This window comes from Rhinopithecus roxellana, chromosome 10 (genome assembly GCF_007565055.1).
Source record: "Rhinopithecus roxellana isolate Shanxi Qingling chromosome 10, ASM756505v1, whole genome shotgun sequence".
In the NCBI taxonomy this organism is placed as follows: domain Eukaryota; kingdom Metazoa; phylum Chordata; class Mammalia; order Primates; family Cercopithecidae; genus Rhinopithecus; species Rhinopithecus roxellana.
The window spans coordinates 56,583,310-56,600,261 of NC_044558.1; the positions used below are offsets into that span (position 1 = coordinate 56,583,310).

Consider the following 16,952-nt stretch of genomic DNA (forward strand, 5'->3'; position numbering starts at 1 on the left):
AAACCAAGGACAAGAGCAGATAAGAAACTTGCCTAAGACCACAGAGCTAGTAAGGAATGGTACTAGAATTTGAACGCAGAGCTTTTGATTTTCCCTGCATGCTACATGACCTCTGTTTAGGTCTATACTTCCTCATTTGCTAGGAATGCCTTTCTACAACTTCAGCCTACAACCGAATTCCAGTGGAATATAGCTGAAATTCACTTTCAGCCACTCACGTGACCAATGTCACTAAGCAGGTCTTATTCTCTAAAGACAAGAATCAGAAGGGAACAGAAATAACATGTGTTGGTCTATTGCCTTACTATATGCTAAACACCAAGCTAGATGTTGTCCATGCATTATCTCTAATTCTCACAGATGCCTCACATAGTAAATCTTATTTTCCCATTTTATAGATAAGGAAACTGGAATTTAAAGAGTTTCTTATCTAAAGTCATACAGTTTGTAAGTGGTAAAGCTGAGATTTGAAACCAAGTCTGTCTAATTCAGTGCCTACTTAACAGTGCATCATACTTCCATGTTCCTATTTCCCCTCCTTTCCTAAACAAGCCATACCAAACACCTTGGGCTCAGAACTTTATTTACAACTGCAGCAACCAAGTGTTCTAAAATCTCCTTTGCCCTTCAACTTTTCTCAGTAAGAGACTTTTTTATGTGCTTCCAACATTCTTCCCACTGCCTTCACCAGTGCCTACCCTCTTCCTAACCACTACTCTCAATTCCACAATGAATACTCTCAGACCTGACCCTCCTTCATACATACATTACAGTCCTTCTTGTCCTCACTTCTCTTCACTATGTGATCTACTGAATATCCTGGATTTGCTTCCTAGGGTAGGCACAGAACACATTACTCTTGTATCATCTGAAAAAATACTATAACGCCACCACAAGTTTGGGTTGCTCAGAGGGCTAAAATTTGCATTATTTCTTGAATACATAAATAATACATGTTTATTGTAGAAACACTAGAAAATACTGACAAGTTTAATTTTAATTTGTTTTGTTAAACTATAATCCCACTGATCAGGAATTCCAATCTCCTTTATGTGCATATTTACCTATGCAAATATACATTTTAGGGACATCTTACATCTGTCTTAAACTGTACTGCAATTTGCTTTTACATTAAACAACGTAAGATGAACATTTTCTATACAAATTCACATAAAAAATATATTATTGGCTGGGTGCGGTGGCTCACGCCTATAATCCCAGCACTTTGGGAGGCCAAGGCAGGTGGATCATTTGAGGTCAGGAGTTCGAGGCCAGCTTGGCCAACATGGTGAGACCCCCCCCCCCCATCTCTACTAAAAATACAAAAATTAACCAGGTGTGGTGGCATGTGCTTGTAATCCCATCTACTCAGGAGGCTGAGGCAGGAGACTCAGAAGGCAGAGGCAACAGTGAGCCGAGATTGCGCCACTGTACTCCAGCCTGGGCAACAGAGTGAGACTCCGCCTTAGAAAAAAAGAAAAGAAAAGAAAAAATATATACGTATATGTGTGTGTGTATATATATATGTGTGTGTGTGTATATATGTATATGTGTGTGTACAACAGCTACAGAATATTCATTTGTGGGCACATACTCTAAACTTTTAACCAAACCTTTATTTATTGGATATACCAATTATCACATTGTAATTATCATAAATAATGCAATGGAGTATATTCTCATACATATGTCTTTTTTATTTCCCCAAGAAAAAATTCTGTTTCCTTATGACAAATTTCTGAAGGTAAAATTACTACATTAATTTTTAAAATGTTTAAAATACCTTATCAATTTTTCTTTCAAAAACATCATATTAAATAATTTTTATTTTTTGTTTATAAAAATAATACATGCTCATTGTTTAAAATTCAAATAAAATATCATTCATGTAGTATTGCTACCAAAAACTGTTACAATAAAACAAATTCAAATGGAAGGATATTCTCAAAAATAACTAGCCTGGACTCTTCAAAAGGGTCAGTGTCATATGAGACAAAGGCCGGAAATCATTCTAGATTAAAAACGAAGGAGACATAACTAAATCCAACGTATTATCCTTGAGACAACTTGGAGAAATGTGAATATAGGCTGTATATTAGTTTGGGTGGGGTTTTGTTTCTTTCTTTTTTTTTTTTTGAGACAAAGTGTCACTCTGTCACCCAGGCTGGAGTACAGTGGCCGATGGCACAATCATGGCTCACTACAACTTTGACCTCCCAGGTTCAAGCAATTCTCCTGCCTCAGCTTCCTAAGCAGCTGGGACTACAGGCACTCACCACCACGCCCAGCTAATTTTTTTTTTTTTTTTGGTGTAGATGGAGTTTCACCATATTGCCCAGGCTGGTCTCAAACTCCTGGGCTCAAGCAATTCATCCCTGTCAGCCTCCCAAAGTGTTGGGATTACAGGCGTGAGCCACAGCACCTAGCCATAATGTTATATTTCCTGAGTATGATAATTATATTAGGGTTGGGTAAGAAAATATTCTTGCTCTTAGCAGATGTATGCTTAAGTATTTGGGAAAGGAAATGTCATGATGTATGTAGCTAACTCAAATAGCTCATTAAAAAATAGAGAAGGGTAAGAAAATGTGGCAAAATACTAACAATTAGGAGATCCAGGAGAAGAGTATAACAATACTCATTGTACTATTCTAGAAATTTTACAGTAGGTTTGTAATAAAATATTGTGGAAAAATACTTGAAATTTTTAAAGCTCAAATAATGCAAAGATATATAGCTTATACAGATTGAGCTTCCCTAACCTGAAAATCCAAAATGCTTCAAAATCTGAAACCTGTTGAGCACCAACATGACACTCAAAGGAAATGCTCATTGAAACATTTCAAATTTCAGACTTTGAGATTAGGGATGCTGAACTGCTTAATGCAAATATTCTGAAATCTGAAAACATACGAAATCCAAAACACTTCTGTTCTCAAGAATTTTCCATAAGGAATACTCAACCTGTATAGAGAACTCCTAAATCTCAACACACACACAAAATCCAATTCAAAAATGGTCAAAGAATGAAACAGACATTTCTTCAAAGAAGATATGTAAATGGCCAATAAGCCCATGAAAAAAGCTCATTATCACTAATTATTAGCAAAAATGCAAATAAAAACTTAGATGAGATAATACCTCACACCCCATTGGGATGGCTACTCTCAAAAAAATGAAATAACAATTGTTGGTGAGGATGTGGAGGAAATATAGCCCTTATGCACTGTTGGTGAGAATGTAAAACAGTACAGCCACTATGGAAAACAGTATAGCAGTTCCTCAAAAAGTTAAAAATAGGCCAGCACTGTCCAGACTTTGGAGGCCGAGGTGGGTGGATAGCTTGAGCCCAGGAGTTTGAGACCGCCCTGGCCAACATGGGGATACCCCATCTCTACAAAAAATACAAAAAATTAGCCAGGTGTGGTGGCATGTGCCTTTAGCCCCAGCTACTCAAGAAGCTGAGGTGGGAGGATCACCTGAGCCCAGGAGGTCGAGGCAGCAGTGAGCCGTGATTGCACCACTATACTCCAGCCTGGGCAACAGAGTGAGACCCTAACTCAAAAAAAAAAAGTTAATAATAGAATTATTATATGATCCAGCACTTCCACTTCCGTGTGTGCAACTGAAAGTATTGAAAGCAGGGTTTTGAAGATATATTTGTACACCCATGTTCATAGCAGCATCATTTACAATAGCTAAAACTTGGAAGCAACTTAAGTGTTCATCAACATATGATCAGACAAGCAAAATGTAGTATAATCATACAATGGAATATTATTTAGCTTAAAAAGGAAATTCTACAATATGCTACAACAGGGATGAACCTGAAGGACATTATGCTAATGAAATAAGCCAGTCACAAAAAGACAAATGCTTTATGATTCTACTTATATAAGGTACTTAGAATAGTCAAAATCACAGAAACAAAGTAGAATTGTGATGGCAAGGGGCAGGAGAGAAAGGGAAATGGGGAATTACTGCATAAAGGGTAGAGAGTTTCAGGTTTACAAGATGAAAAGATGGTTGCACAACATTATTAATATACTTAATACCACTGAACTATATACTTAAAAATGATTAAGATGATAAATTTTGTATTACGTGTATTTTACCACAATTTTTTCTTTCTTTTTTTTTGTTTTTTTTTTTTTTTTTTTTGAGACGGAGTCTCGCTCTGTCACCCAGGCTGGAGTGCAGTGGCCGGATCTCAGCTCACTACAAGCTCCGCCTCCTGGGTTTACGCCATTCTCCTGCCTCAGCCTCCCGAGTAGCTGGGACTACAGGCGCCCGCCACCGCGCCCGGCTAGTTTTTTTGTATTTTTTTAGTAGAGATGGCGTTTCACCGTGTTAGCCAGGATGGTATCGATCTCCTGACCTCGTGATCCGCCCGTCTTGGCCTTCCAAAGTACTGGGATTACAGACTTGAGCCACCGCGCCCTGCCCACAATTTTTAAAATAGAAAAAAACATGCATAGCTTAGTAAATTGAAGCCAGTCATAATCCCCAAAGGTAGTTATTTTTAACAATTTAATGTAAAATATTCCAGATCTTTCCTAGGTATTTACTAAATACATATATACATACTCTTTTAAAATAGAAATGTGATGTATCATATACTATTTTATCATATACTAAATTTGCTTTCATTTAACAATATAACTTAGATATCTTTCCATATCAGTACATCTCTCTCATTTTTTCAAGAACTTGTTTTAAGCAAATACATGAACATCTAAAGAAAGAACAGCCTCTGAAAGACCTTGCCTATGTTGGAAAGGGCTCAAGAGAGCTCACCCGAAATTCCATAACATCCACAAACGACTGGTAGTAGTTGGTGAGGAATCTAATTATCTCGGCTTTTTCACGATGTACTGGTCCTAAATGTTGCTGAGAGAAACACAAAACAAAACAATATAAAAAATGCAAAATAAGAAGACAATTGATCCAAGTAACTCAAGAAGAACTATACCTAAAACATTCTTAAAGAGGGTTGAGGCCGGGCACAGTGGCTCATGCCTGTAATCCCAGCACTTTGGGAGGCTGAGGCGGGCAGTCACCTGAGATCAGGAGTTCAAGACCAGCCTGGCCAACATGGTGAAACCCCATCTCTACTAAAAATACAAAAATTAGCTGGGCGTGGTGGCGGGCACCTGTAATCCCAGCTACTCAAGAGGCTGAGGCACAAGAATCACTTGAACCTAGGAAGCAGAGGTTGCAGTGAGCCGAAACTGCACTACTGCACTCCAGCCTGGGTGACAGAGCGACACTCCATGTCAAAAAAAAAGAAAAAGAAAAAGAAAGAAAGAAAAGAAAAGAAAAAGAAAGAGGGTTGAAATACACTGACAGACGAAGTTAGAAACTCTTCAATGCTCTGAAGGTCTTTAAACAAAGGAGATTGTCTATCTAGGTAGAATGGTTGCATGTGATCCTGACTAGATATAGAGGGCTAAATGAGAGGAAATTTTAAGGACACTTTCAGATGAACAGATATACTATTTATATCAAAGTCAAAAGAAACAGAATGCAAAGATGCTACAAAGATGGGTGAGAAATCTAGGGTTAACATTTAATAAGGGAAAAGTAGAGCTATCCCATTAGACGCATAAATCTAAGACAAACAGCAAAGAAACAACGAGTGGGAAACAGAAACAATAAAATACTTGTACCCTGCTGGGCTGATAGAGCTGTCTTCTACAAAAACAATGTTTTCTCGTGAATCTTGCAAAGGAAAGAGGGTGATGGTTTGCTCCAGCTTACCCTGGAAGAATCCCATCTTATCTCAAAATTCTCGAGACTTAAAGCTCTACAACGGCCGGGCGCGGTGGCTCAAGCCTGTAATCCCAGCACTTTGGGAGGCCGAGACGGGCGGATCACGAGGTCAGGAGATCCAGACCATCCTGGCTAACACGGTGAAACCCCGTCTCTACTAAAAAAAATACAAAAACTAGCCGGGCGAGGTGGCGGGCGCCTGTAGTCCCAGCTACTCGGGAGGCTGAGGCAGGAGAATGGCGTGAACCCGGGAGGCGGAGCTTGCAGTGAGCTGAGATCCGGCCACTGCACTCCCGTCCAGGCGACAGAGCGAGACTCCGCCTCAAAAAAAAAAAAAAAAAAAAAAAAAAAAAAAAAAAAAAAAAAAAGCTCTACAACAACCTGAAGCCCTATGGTCGAGCCTTGGAAAAGCATTAATAAAAAAGACTACTCCGGCCGGGCGCGGTGGGAGGCCGAGACGGGCGGATCACGAGGTCAGGAGATCGAGACCATCCTGGCTGACACGGTGAAATTCCGTCTCTAATAAAAAAAAAATCACAAAAAGTTAGCCGGGCGCGGTGGCAGGCACCTGTAGTCCCAGCTACTCAGGAGGCTGAGGCAGGAGAATGGCGTGAACCCGGCAGGCGGAGCTTGCAGTGAGCCGAGATCGTGCCACCGCACCCCAGCCTGGGCAACACAGCGAGACTCTGTCTCAAAAAAAAAAAAAAAAAAAAAAAAAAAGACTACTCCATCCCCTGCCAAGTTTGAAGAGAGGCATCAAAAGAGGAGAATTACAGCCATTCAAGTAGAGAGTTACTTCAGAGAAAGGAGAGAAGGACCAAATTCTCACCGTGCTGTTTCGGACATCTATGTTAGGAAATTTCTTGTTGATATACTTGAGAGATGGTTCCATGGACTTTTCCAGTAGGAAAGGTGGCTTGGATTTGGGGTCTGAGCAAGTCTGCAGAGAGAAACCGTACTATATTTCAACCTTTCTCCTCCTCCTCCTCAGAAACATACCTCTTCTTGCAACATTCATTCTCATAATCTGTCTTAGGAAAAGGCAACCTGGAATCAATTTAAAAAGCATGAGAGGCCGGGCACAGGGGCTCACACCTGTAATCTCAGCACTCTGGAAGGCCGAGGCGGGTGGATCATAAGGTCAGGAGTTCGAGACCAGCCTGGCCAACATGGTGAAACCCTGTCTCTACTAAAAATACAAAAATTAGCTGGGCGTGGTGGCACACGCCTGTAGTCCCATGTACTCAGGAGGCTGAGGCAGAAGAATCGCTTGAATCCGGGAGGCGGAGGTTGCAATTGAACCAAGATCATGCCACTGTACTCCAGGCTGGGTGACAGAGCGAGACTCCGATAAATAAATAAATAAATAAATAAATAAATAATACAAAGCATGAGAGTAGGTCAAGAAAAAAGTCCAAGACATTAAGCCAAGTATGTAAGAACTTAATAACAACCTGGGCATTTTGTCTTGATGGGTAGAGTTTAATGTCTGGTTGGCCCAGCACAAAGAGGAAGCTGTTTCCCCGCCCCTCAACTGAAACCGGAAGCAACGAGAAAAGCAGCTGCTCAGGAGTTAGACTTTGTACAAGATTCAGTGTCACAGTTTTGTTCACTGAGTAAGTCTCTTATCCCAAAGGGCATTTACAGGATTCATGACAACAGAGAAACCATGTTCCTGGTGATGTGTTTTATTACAAAAGACACAAAAGCTCCCTCCCCCAAAGTCCCCTATTTTCTATGCCAGGAACTCCCCATAAACACCCCTGTCTTTATCTCTTTACTTTCTATGGTTTGCCCAGCCCCTGGCCCACCTCTTGTCACCAGCTTCTTTCAATTCCTCAGTTCCTATTCTAAAACACATACACAAACACACACACACACACACACACACAACCACCGCAGCATGAACTACCCCAGGAGCATCTCAGAAGACACCTACCCTGTTTAATCTAAATATGTAATTATCTATTTTTTTTTCCTTTTAGGGAAGTACTTCCACAGACAAGTTTTTGCCAGAGACCCAGCTTTAGATCTCTTCAGAGTGTAGAGGATCAGCAATAAATAATAAAACCCAGAAGGCTGGACCCCAGACCTTTATCCAAGTCGCTCGGAACACAACCATTTTTTCCCCATCCCCACCCTCACCCCCATCCCCAGAGGAAAGCAGATGCCGTCACTGGGGGTGAGAATCATACCTAGAAAGGGGAAGCCTTGAAAAGAAGCCTCCACTTGTGCCTTCCTGAACTGGCGGGCCCATATAATCTGAGTGATTATGTAGATTATAGTCAGTGGAAAAGCAGTGGAAAAGGGGGGAGTCTAACTGCTGCACCTGCCTCCTCACGGTTCCCTGCCCAATTATTGCTGGAATAATCAGGACTGGTCCCATTGTTCATGCTTACCTTCTTGATGTTATACATACGGATGAGAACCCCCTGACCGCGATCATTCAAGATAGTGAGCTTCTCTGCTAATTTATGCTGGTAAGCAGATGTCAAAGACATGATGGCCACTAAGAGAGAGGAGCACCAGACAGCAACGTCTGATCTTCCCAAACACTTTCAGCTTAGGTGGTGACACCCTCTGGGCAGAGGGACCCAGCGTGGTTGGTGCGCTGGTCTTCTGTTTCCTCTGCAATTGGCTCATGGGTGAAATCAGTCATTATGGCTCACAGGCCCTTAGAGCCTTCTTGTGCTTCCTCTTGCACACTCAGCAGGGGAGACTTCCTCTTTCTGGCTGTGCAGCACTTTTGGTAAGGCTATGAAATGGGTGGAGCTGAGGAGAAGGACAGGCTTTGAAGACTCTTCACAGACGGGCACCAACCTTTTTGGTCTTATGCCCCCATAGGTGTCCTAGACAAAGCTTTACACCAGGTTGGGCATAGTGGCTTATACCTGTAATCCCAGCACTTTGGGAGGACAAGGTGGGAGGAACCCTTGAGCTCAGGAGTTCCAGACCAGCCTGGGCAACATAACAAGACCCCATTTCTGTAAAAAAATAAAAATAAAAAGCTTTATGCTAGACAAACAAGTATCTACCACCCTACCCCTGTACACCTCTATATTTTCGCTCTTTTATATCCAAGGATGCCTATGAACCTTCGGCCTCATCATCTTTTAGTACCTAGATCAAATCCCATCTTCTCCTAAAGACCCCATCAATGTCAAATATTGTATTAAATTTTATATTGTCAAATATATATATTCCTTGTTATATTTTTATAGTGTATGTTGTATCTCCCCCAACTATAGCATAAGCTCCTTAATGACAGGAATTATATCTAATCCTTTTTTTGTCTTTTTTTTCTTTTTTTGAGACGGAGTTCTGCTCTTATTGCCCAGGCTGGAGTACAATGGCGCGATCTCTGCTCACTACAACCCCCACCTCCCGGATTCAAGCAATTCTCCAGTCTCAGTCTCTTGAGTAGCTGGGGTTACAGGCGCCCGCCATCATGCCTTGCTAATTTTTGTATTTTTAGTAGACATGGGGTTTCACCGTGTTGGCCAGGCTGCTCTCGAACTCCTGACCTCAGATGATTCGCCCACCACAGCCTCCCAAAATGCTGGGATTACAGGCATGAGCCACCACACCCGGCCTCTAATACTTTTTTATATTCCTTACAATGCTCTACTTCAGTGCATTGTACTTCTACAGTACATAGTAATTCTCAAGAAGTACATGACAATTCTCAAAATGTGATCCAGCAGCATCAGCATCACCTGGAAACTTGTTAGAGATGCAAATTCTTAGGACCCGCCCCAGACCACTGAATCCAAAATTCTGGGGTGGGTCCAGGCACTCTGTGTTTTAATAAACCCTCCAGGTGATTCCAATGCACACTCAAGTTTGAGAACCAGTGCTCTAGTACCCTGGTATTTATGGGTGCTTGAGAAACAGACTAATCCCTGTCCTCCGAGATTAGCATTGATAGGTAGGTGAGTCTGTTGTGCGGCCTAGAAGTCTGTACTTATATAAGCACTGTTGTAGGAGGTTTTGTTACAAATATTCCATGCTGAAAAACGCTGATCTAGAACAACACCTCTTGGACACGGCAGTCACTCAATAATTATTCTGGTTTATTTGTTGAATTATTAAGACTAAATTAGGAAATAGGCCCCATGAAGAAGAACCAAATTAATCAAGATTAAAAAGAGGAAATTAGTAATCACCCTTAAATCTTAGAGACTTGAATGAATTTTAGCATTAAAATATTCTTGCCATTCCAATGAGGCCTTAACTCCATAACTCAAGGAAATTTTCAACTTATTTCAACTTTCTTTCAAGACACAAAGCAAAAGGTCCTAGGAGAAATTATAAATCAAAAAGCATTCTCTTCATTTCCACCACCTTGCCAATTCCTTTTCTCGGGTTTTCAATCATTCCCATTTTCCATATCCAGAGTTCCCACTGTCTCAATAAATTCTAGGGAGTGGGAGAAGAGAGACAAGGCTGATCAGCACTATTACTTAAGAAGTTGGGGCCAGGTGAAGTGGCTCATTCTTATAATCCTAGCACTTTGGGAAGCAAAGGAGGAAGGATTGCTTGAAGCCAGGAGTTCAAGACCAGCCTGGGCAACATTGCGAGACCTTCCCCCACCCCTCTGCAGATAAAATAAAATAAAATAGCCTGGGTTAGTGGTACATGCCTGTAGTCCCAGCTCCTCAGGAGGCTGAGGTGGGAGGGTTGCTTGAGCCCAGGAGTTCAACACTGCACTCCAGCCTGGTCGACAGAGCAAGACTCTGTCTCTAAATAAATACATTTTAAAAGGCAAGAAAGAAAAATATACTTGAGTACTATGTTCACTACTTGGGCATGGGTGATGGGTTCATTAGGAGCCCAAACCTCAGCATCACACAATATACCCATGTAACAAACCTACACGTGTATTCCCTGAATCTAAATGTTTTTTAATTTTAAAAAGAAATTTAACATCCATGCTCCAAAGAGAATGTATTTTTAAAAGCAGCAGCAAGATGGCAACACTTAACGCATGAAATTTCAAATACCTCTAAGGTAGAATTTGCATTTTAGGAATATAGAATCTGCCTTCCATTTTATTTACTAAATTGGGTCCCTAGAAAGCTGTGGGCCCGAGGTAATGTGATATTGGTCATGAAGATTTGAATCACCTGCTGTTATCAAAGAAGCCCAGGTTTTACTAAAGCAATTTGTAGGATTTCTACTGGTCTTTTACCTTTACCAAGGAGAATATGGAGCAAGCAATAAGAGGCCAACATCTAGGAAGCTTAGCAGCAGCATGGCACCAGTCTTCGTGAGCTTAGTATAATTCTATCTCTATCAGCTCTTTCTCACTTGCATTCCTTTTTTTTTTTTTTTTTTTTTTTTTTTTCCTGAGACAAGCTCTCACTCTGTTGCCCAGGCTGGAGTGCAGTGGCATTATCATGGCTCACTGCAGCCTTGACCTCCCAGGCTCAAGAGATCCTCTCACTTCAGCCTCCTGAGTAGCTGGGACTTCAGGTGCAGGCCACCACGTCTGGCTAATTTTTGTAATTTTTGAGAGTCACCTCGCTTGAATTTCTTGTCTTGATCCTGAAAATGTGGTTGAAGACTCTCCATCCCAAGCCAATCTTGTTTTCTGCTCCTTAATAGATACTCCCCAACTTGGTGGGAACCACCTTCTCAGCCTGCTGTGAATGTGCTATGTTCATGTCTGCCTCTCTGACTTCACTTACGCATGCTTTCCTTCTTGCTTACCCAAATCCTAGTCAATCTTCAGGATCTAGCTCAATAGTCCCAAGTCTAGGTTTTGCCGAACTCCCACAACACTTGGTCTATACCACATACTTTATATCTAAATCAGGCTGTCCTTAACTGCCCATTTCATATAATACTGCCTAGCCAGCTGAACCAAAAGATTGTTGAAACCTGGAAACACTTATTCCCCTGTACTTGGTATATGGGAAAAGCCTACACTTTGTTATCAAACAGAATTTGGCTCAAGTGTAGTTGAGTACAGTGGGCTGAGCCTTATGATTCAGTGACCAAGAGCCCAGGTTCTGGAACCAGATATCTTGAGTTCACATCCTATTTATCCTGTCTGTAAAATAAAGATGATATCGATAATACTTCCTATTTCACGGAACTATTGTGCGTATTTTAAAAGTTATAAACTAGTTACTTACTCTGTACATGTAAAGCATTTGAAGTACTATAAGCACTCAAGCTGACATGTATTACCTCGATTAATATTAACAATGCTAAAAACTTACTAGCTTTGTAACTTTAGCTGTCTATCACCACTGAGTTGTTTCCTAATCTATAAAATGGTGGTAATCCCTCATACAATTGTGGAACTGATGAAATAATATGGCATATGTAAACGTTTCGTTCAAGACCTGCTACATTGGATTAGGAATGTCAACAGTAAAGTAAAATTTTGATCTTTGAGTGTGTAGTGAGCTTGTTACGTCACTTTCTGTGGATTCTATTTGACACTCATAAAGAAAAACTCTAGGTTTAAAAATGGAACTAGGCACAGTGGCTCACACCTATAACCCCAGCACTTTGGGAGGCTGAGGCAGGCAGATGGCTTGAGCCCAGGAGTTCAAGACCAACCTGGGCAACATGGTGAATCTCCATCCCTACAAAAAATACAAAAATTAGCCAGGCATGGTGGCACATACCTGTAGTCCCAGCTACTCGGGAGGCTGTGGCAGGAAGATTGCTTGAGCCCAGGAGGTTGAGGCTACAGTGAGTTGTGATTGCACCATTGCACTCCAGTCTGAGAGACAAAGCAAAACCCTGTCTCAAAAAAAAATTTTCTGCCAGATACGGTGGCTCCTGCCTGTAATCCCAGAACTTTGGGAGACCAAGGTGGGCAGATTACCTGAGGTCAGGAGTTCAAGACCAGCTGGCTAGCATGGAGAAACCCCATTTCTACTAAAAATACAAAAAAATAGCCGGGTGTGGTGGCACACACCTGTAATCCCAGCTACTCGGGAGGCTGAGGCAGGAGAATCACTTGAATCCGGGAGGCAGAGGTTGCAGTGAGCTGAGATCATGCCATTGCACCCCAGCTTGGGCAACAAGAACAAAACTCTGTTTCAAAAAAAAAAAATTAATGGAACTAACTATGCCAACTAGTAGTCTTTAGAGAAACGTATTGGAAAGACCATTCAGCAGTTTCTCCCATAAGCTGGAGGAACCCTTCTAAAGGTATTTAATTACTCCCAAAGTACGACCTGGTAGCCCTAGCTGCAAAGTAGAATCCCTTGTAGAACTCTTTTTTTTTTTTTTTAATAGAGACAGGGTCTTACTCTGATGCTCAGGATGGAGTACAATTGTGTCATGATAGCTCACTGCAGCTTTGAACTCCTGGGCTCAAGTGATTCTCCTGCCTCAGCCTCCCATGTAGCTGGGACTACAGGCACACACCACCACACCAGGATAATTTTTTAAATTTTTTTGTAGAGATGGGGATCTCACTACGTTACCCAAGCTGGTCTCAAAATTCTCGCCTCAAGCAATCTGTCTACCACGGCCTTCCAAAGTGCCAGAATTATAGGTGTGAGCCACTGTGCCAGACCTGTGGAACTCTTTTAAAGCCACATTTAGCCAGAGCCCATTCTTGAAGATTCTGATCCCGTAGTTTTGGAGTGGGACCAAAGGACCTGTCACTTTAAAACTACTCAGTGATTCTCATGAACAATCAGGATTGAGAGCTATTTCTCTACGACTTAACTATGACATCAAAAATTTCCTAACCTCTGAAAAGTCATAGAACATATGGTGGGAAGACAGGAATTGAGTAATTTGAATGGAAAGTTGATTCACATCACTGGGCTAAAAGGTACTGTGCTCTCCCTCTCCTCAAACTTCAGCTATTTGTCTTATTTTGTCTTACCAAAGGATTGTCTTCCCCTTCGACTCACACTTGCCTTCAGATTCTTGACAGACACTGCTTCAAGAATAAAGTAGGTCTCAAGATCCTTTAGGCTAGGTTTAAATGTCAAGGTGGCACAAAGGTTGGGAATACTTTGGCCATGTCTAACATATATCAAACGAAATGGTTTTAGCCTCCATTCAGCTATCCATAATCAGGTGAATAAACCAGCGTCACCAATTCTCACCACCTATTCTAAAGCAGTCTTCATTTATTAAGACCGCCTTATCAGTCTGGTCAAACTTCATACTTTTCTAGGCTGCTGGCCAAAATGAGGGTTTGGGGTTGTCTGAGGACTACTGAGGACTACATTTGAGTTATTGAAGCTCTTTTTCCATTATCTTTAAAAATCTAAAGATAATTGTATGCAATATTGAATTATACTGCAGCCTTTATTTTCCAGAGAGCCAATTCACTTTATAATAAGGGTTCATGGCTCTAACATAATCATTAATATGCAGTGAAAGCTTTAAACAACTACCCTGGTTTGTGTTCCTGAAAGGTACCTGAGTCTAAATCCCTGGATTTAGTCACCAAAATGCCCTCAGGAAAATCTGACATTTAATAGTCTAGCTCTGTGCCCTTTATCTATGCCCTAGGCATGATGCAAAGCAGAATTGAAATGGACTATTCTAAGGCACTTTTCTATCCCTACTGCTTATTCCAGTCTGCCTTGATCTTATTTTCCCCCTATCAAACTATACTGTCCATGCTTTTCAGAAATCTTGGTGTAGCTGTTGCCTGGAAACTTGAGAGTCCTTAATACGAATGTCTGCTAGGATAGCTAAAGACAGCTAGCCATGGAAGAAAGTAGGCCTTATATTGGCAGTAAAATGCAGCAGATTTGAGATGGTATATTCTTGGATCATTTATAGGAGTGTTCATAGTTAACACCTACAACTTTAGAAATTTGAGACTGGCATTCTCAGGTAATTATAAAGTAGCCCAAGATGGGCATGTTGGCATGTGCCTGTAGTCCCAGCCACTCAGGAGGCTGAGGTAGGAGGATTGCTTGAGCCCAGGAGTGTGAGGCTGTCATGTGCTATGATCACGCCTGTGAATAGCCACTGCACTCCAGCCCGGGCAATATCAAGGCCCCATCTGTAAAAAATAATTATTATAATTATAAAATAGCCTGAACTTAAACATTGTACTGTTCATACTTCAGATTCCTTTTCTCCAAAAGTGGCTATGCTGACCTGACAATTAGCATCTTTCCCTGGCAAAGAGCTTAATTTAGGTAAGCTGGAGAAGGGATGGAGGGACCAATGCTGAATAATAAAGGAACCAGCTGCCCCAGCCTTTCTTTCTCCAGCACTCAAGCTTACAGGATTAAATTTCATCAGCTGGGCATGGTGGCTCACACCTATAATCCCAACACTTTGGGAGGCCAAGGCAGGCAGATCACCTGAGGTCGGCAGTTCAAGACCAGCCTGACTAATACGGAGAAACTCCGTCTCTACTAAAAATACAAAATTAGCCGGGCATGACACAGGCCTGTAATCCTAGCTACTCAGAGGCTGAGGCAGGAGAATCACTTCAACCCAGGAGGCAGAGGTTGTGGTGAGCCGAGATCACGCCATTGCACTCCAGCCTGGGCAACAAAAACGAAACTCTGTCTACAAAAAAAAAATTCATGTTACTTCAGACTATGAGTTTTCCAAGGATCTTTGCCTGTTTAATACTTTGAGAGACAAGCACTCTATTTAACACAACTTATAAGACTAAAAATATATACAGATGTTAATTTTTTGCCTTCCAAAGCAGGGAAGCAGTGAATAACTGGCTAGGCTATTGCTTTGGTTACTCAAAACTTTCATGGGTAAGACTTGAGATACTCATATCTTTCATATTACTTTTGTTTTGACAACAGAAAATAGGTCTATGCCAGACTACCTGATCTTAAATGTCATTCTTTTTCTTTGACAACCTGTGGTTCCTGCCATTTAGTCCTCATGAAGCCAGAAGCCTTAGAAATATATCCTTATGACCCAAACCACAGAAGGCCAGCCAGCGGGTTACAGTACCACCTGTTATGCAGAAGAGTAAGCTCTCCTGATAAGAACTGTAAGCCACTAGAGGGAGAAAATAACCTCAGAAATAAAAAGCTAATGTTAAAAAAAAAAAAAAAAAAAAATCAGGCTGCGTGCAGTGGGTCTCACCTGTAATCCTAGCACCTTGGAAGGCCGAGGTGGGAGAACTGCTTGAGGCCAGGAGTTTAAGACCAGCCTGGGCAACATGGCAAGACCGCATCTCTAAAAACAAAAAATAAAAATAGGCTGGGCGCGGTGGCTCACACCTGTAATCCCAGTAGTTTGGGAGGCCTAGGCGGGCGGATCACGAGGTCAGGAGATTGAGACCATCCTGGTTAACACGGTGAAACCCGTCCCTATTAAAAAATAAATACAAAAAATTAGCTGGGCGTGTCGGCGGGCACTTGTAGTCCCAGCTACTTGAGAGGCTGAGGCAGGAGAATGGCGTGAACCCAGGAGACAGAGCTTGCAGTGAGCCAAGATCGCGCCACTGCACTCCAGCCTGGGTGACAGAGTGAGACTCTGTCATAAATAAATAAATAAATAAATAAATAAATAAATAAAACAAGCTTCTGACCATATGCCACTGCACTCCAGCCTGGGCGACAGAGCGAGACTCCGTCTCAAAAAAAAAAAGCTCAAGGAACATGAGGCTGTGTCAACAGAACTGCTGTAGATGATGGTAAGTTTTTCATTTTGGGAGCAGATAAGTGGCATAAAATTCTATCGCTTCTTTTCCCACTCCAATATCACATAGCTATGGAAGCCTTACAAACAAGAGGAAGAAAAAACAAAAATAAGTTCCTACTCTACTTCTATAACTTGTGGTCTGCTTTATTTCAGAGCCATTTAATCTTCCAAAGGTTATTTCTCCAAGTTTAGGACTAAATGGAAAACTTTCTAATGCTAACAGATTCCTGACCCTGATGTCTGGAATGTAGGTGAACAAAGGTGAAACAGCGAATATACTCATGAATTAAGGCCTGGACCCTAAGCCCTTCATAGTAATAAGTACTAAAGCCCTGAAGACTTAAGTCTTAAGACTCTTCCCACAAAATCCTTCACAAGAACCATCAAAATAGTAAATCTAAGAATATCACCTGTCTCTGGAGAGGCAACCCAGTAAAAAGGAATCTGACTAAAATCTAAAATCACTTAGAACACTTAAAAGATTCTTCTTATCATACCAATATCTGGTCACTTTCCTATCCATAAAAAAAATTACTGGTATAAACTGAAACTTGTAA

At 41.4% G+C, this 16,952-nt stretch overlaps 1 protein-coding gene across 1 annotated transcript in view; it reads right to left on the reverse strand.

Moving 5' to 3' along the window:
* The window catches only part of NCKAP1L (NCK associated protein 1 like), a 51,572-nt gene extending 43,263 nt beyond the window's left edge, over positions 1 to 8,309 (reverse strand). Inside the window, exons 1-3 of the mRNA XM_010373853.2 lie at positions 8,172 to 8,309; positions 6,602 to 6,712; positions 4,798 to 4,890 (exon numbers count right to left, since the gene is read on the reverse strand). Of these exons, the coding sequence (XP_010372155.1) occupies positions 4,798 to 4,890; positions 6,602 to 6,712; positions 8,172 to 8,273 (306 nt within the window). The 5' untranslated portion in view covers positions 8,274 to 8,309. The remainder of the gene's footprint in view (positions 1 to 4,797; positions 4,891 to 6,601; positions 6,713 to 8,171) is intronic.
* Positions 8,310 to 16,952: the final 8,643 nt, after the last annotated feature.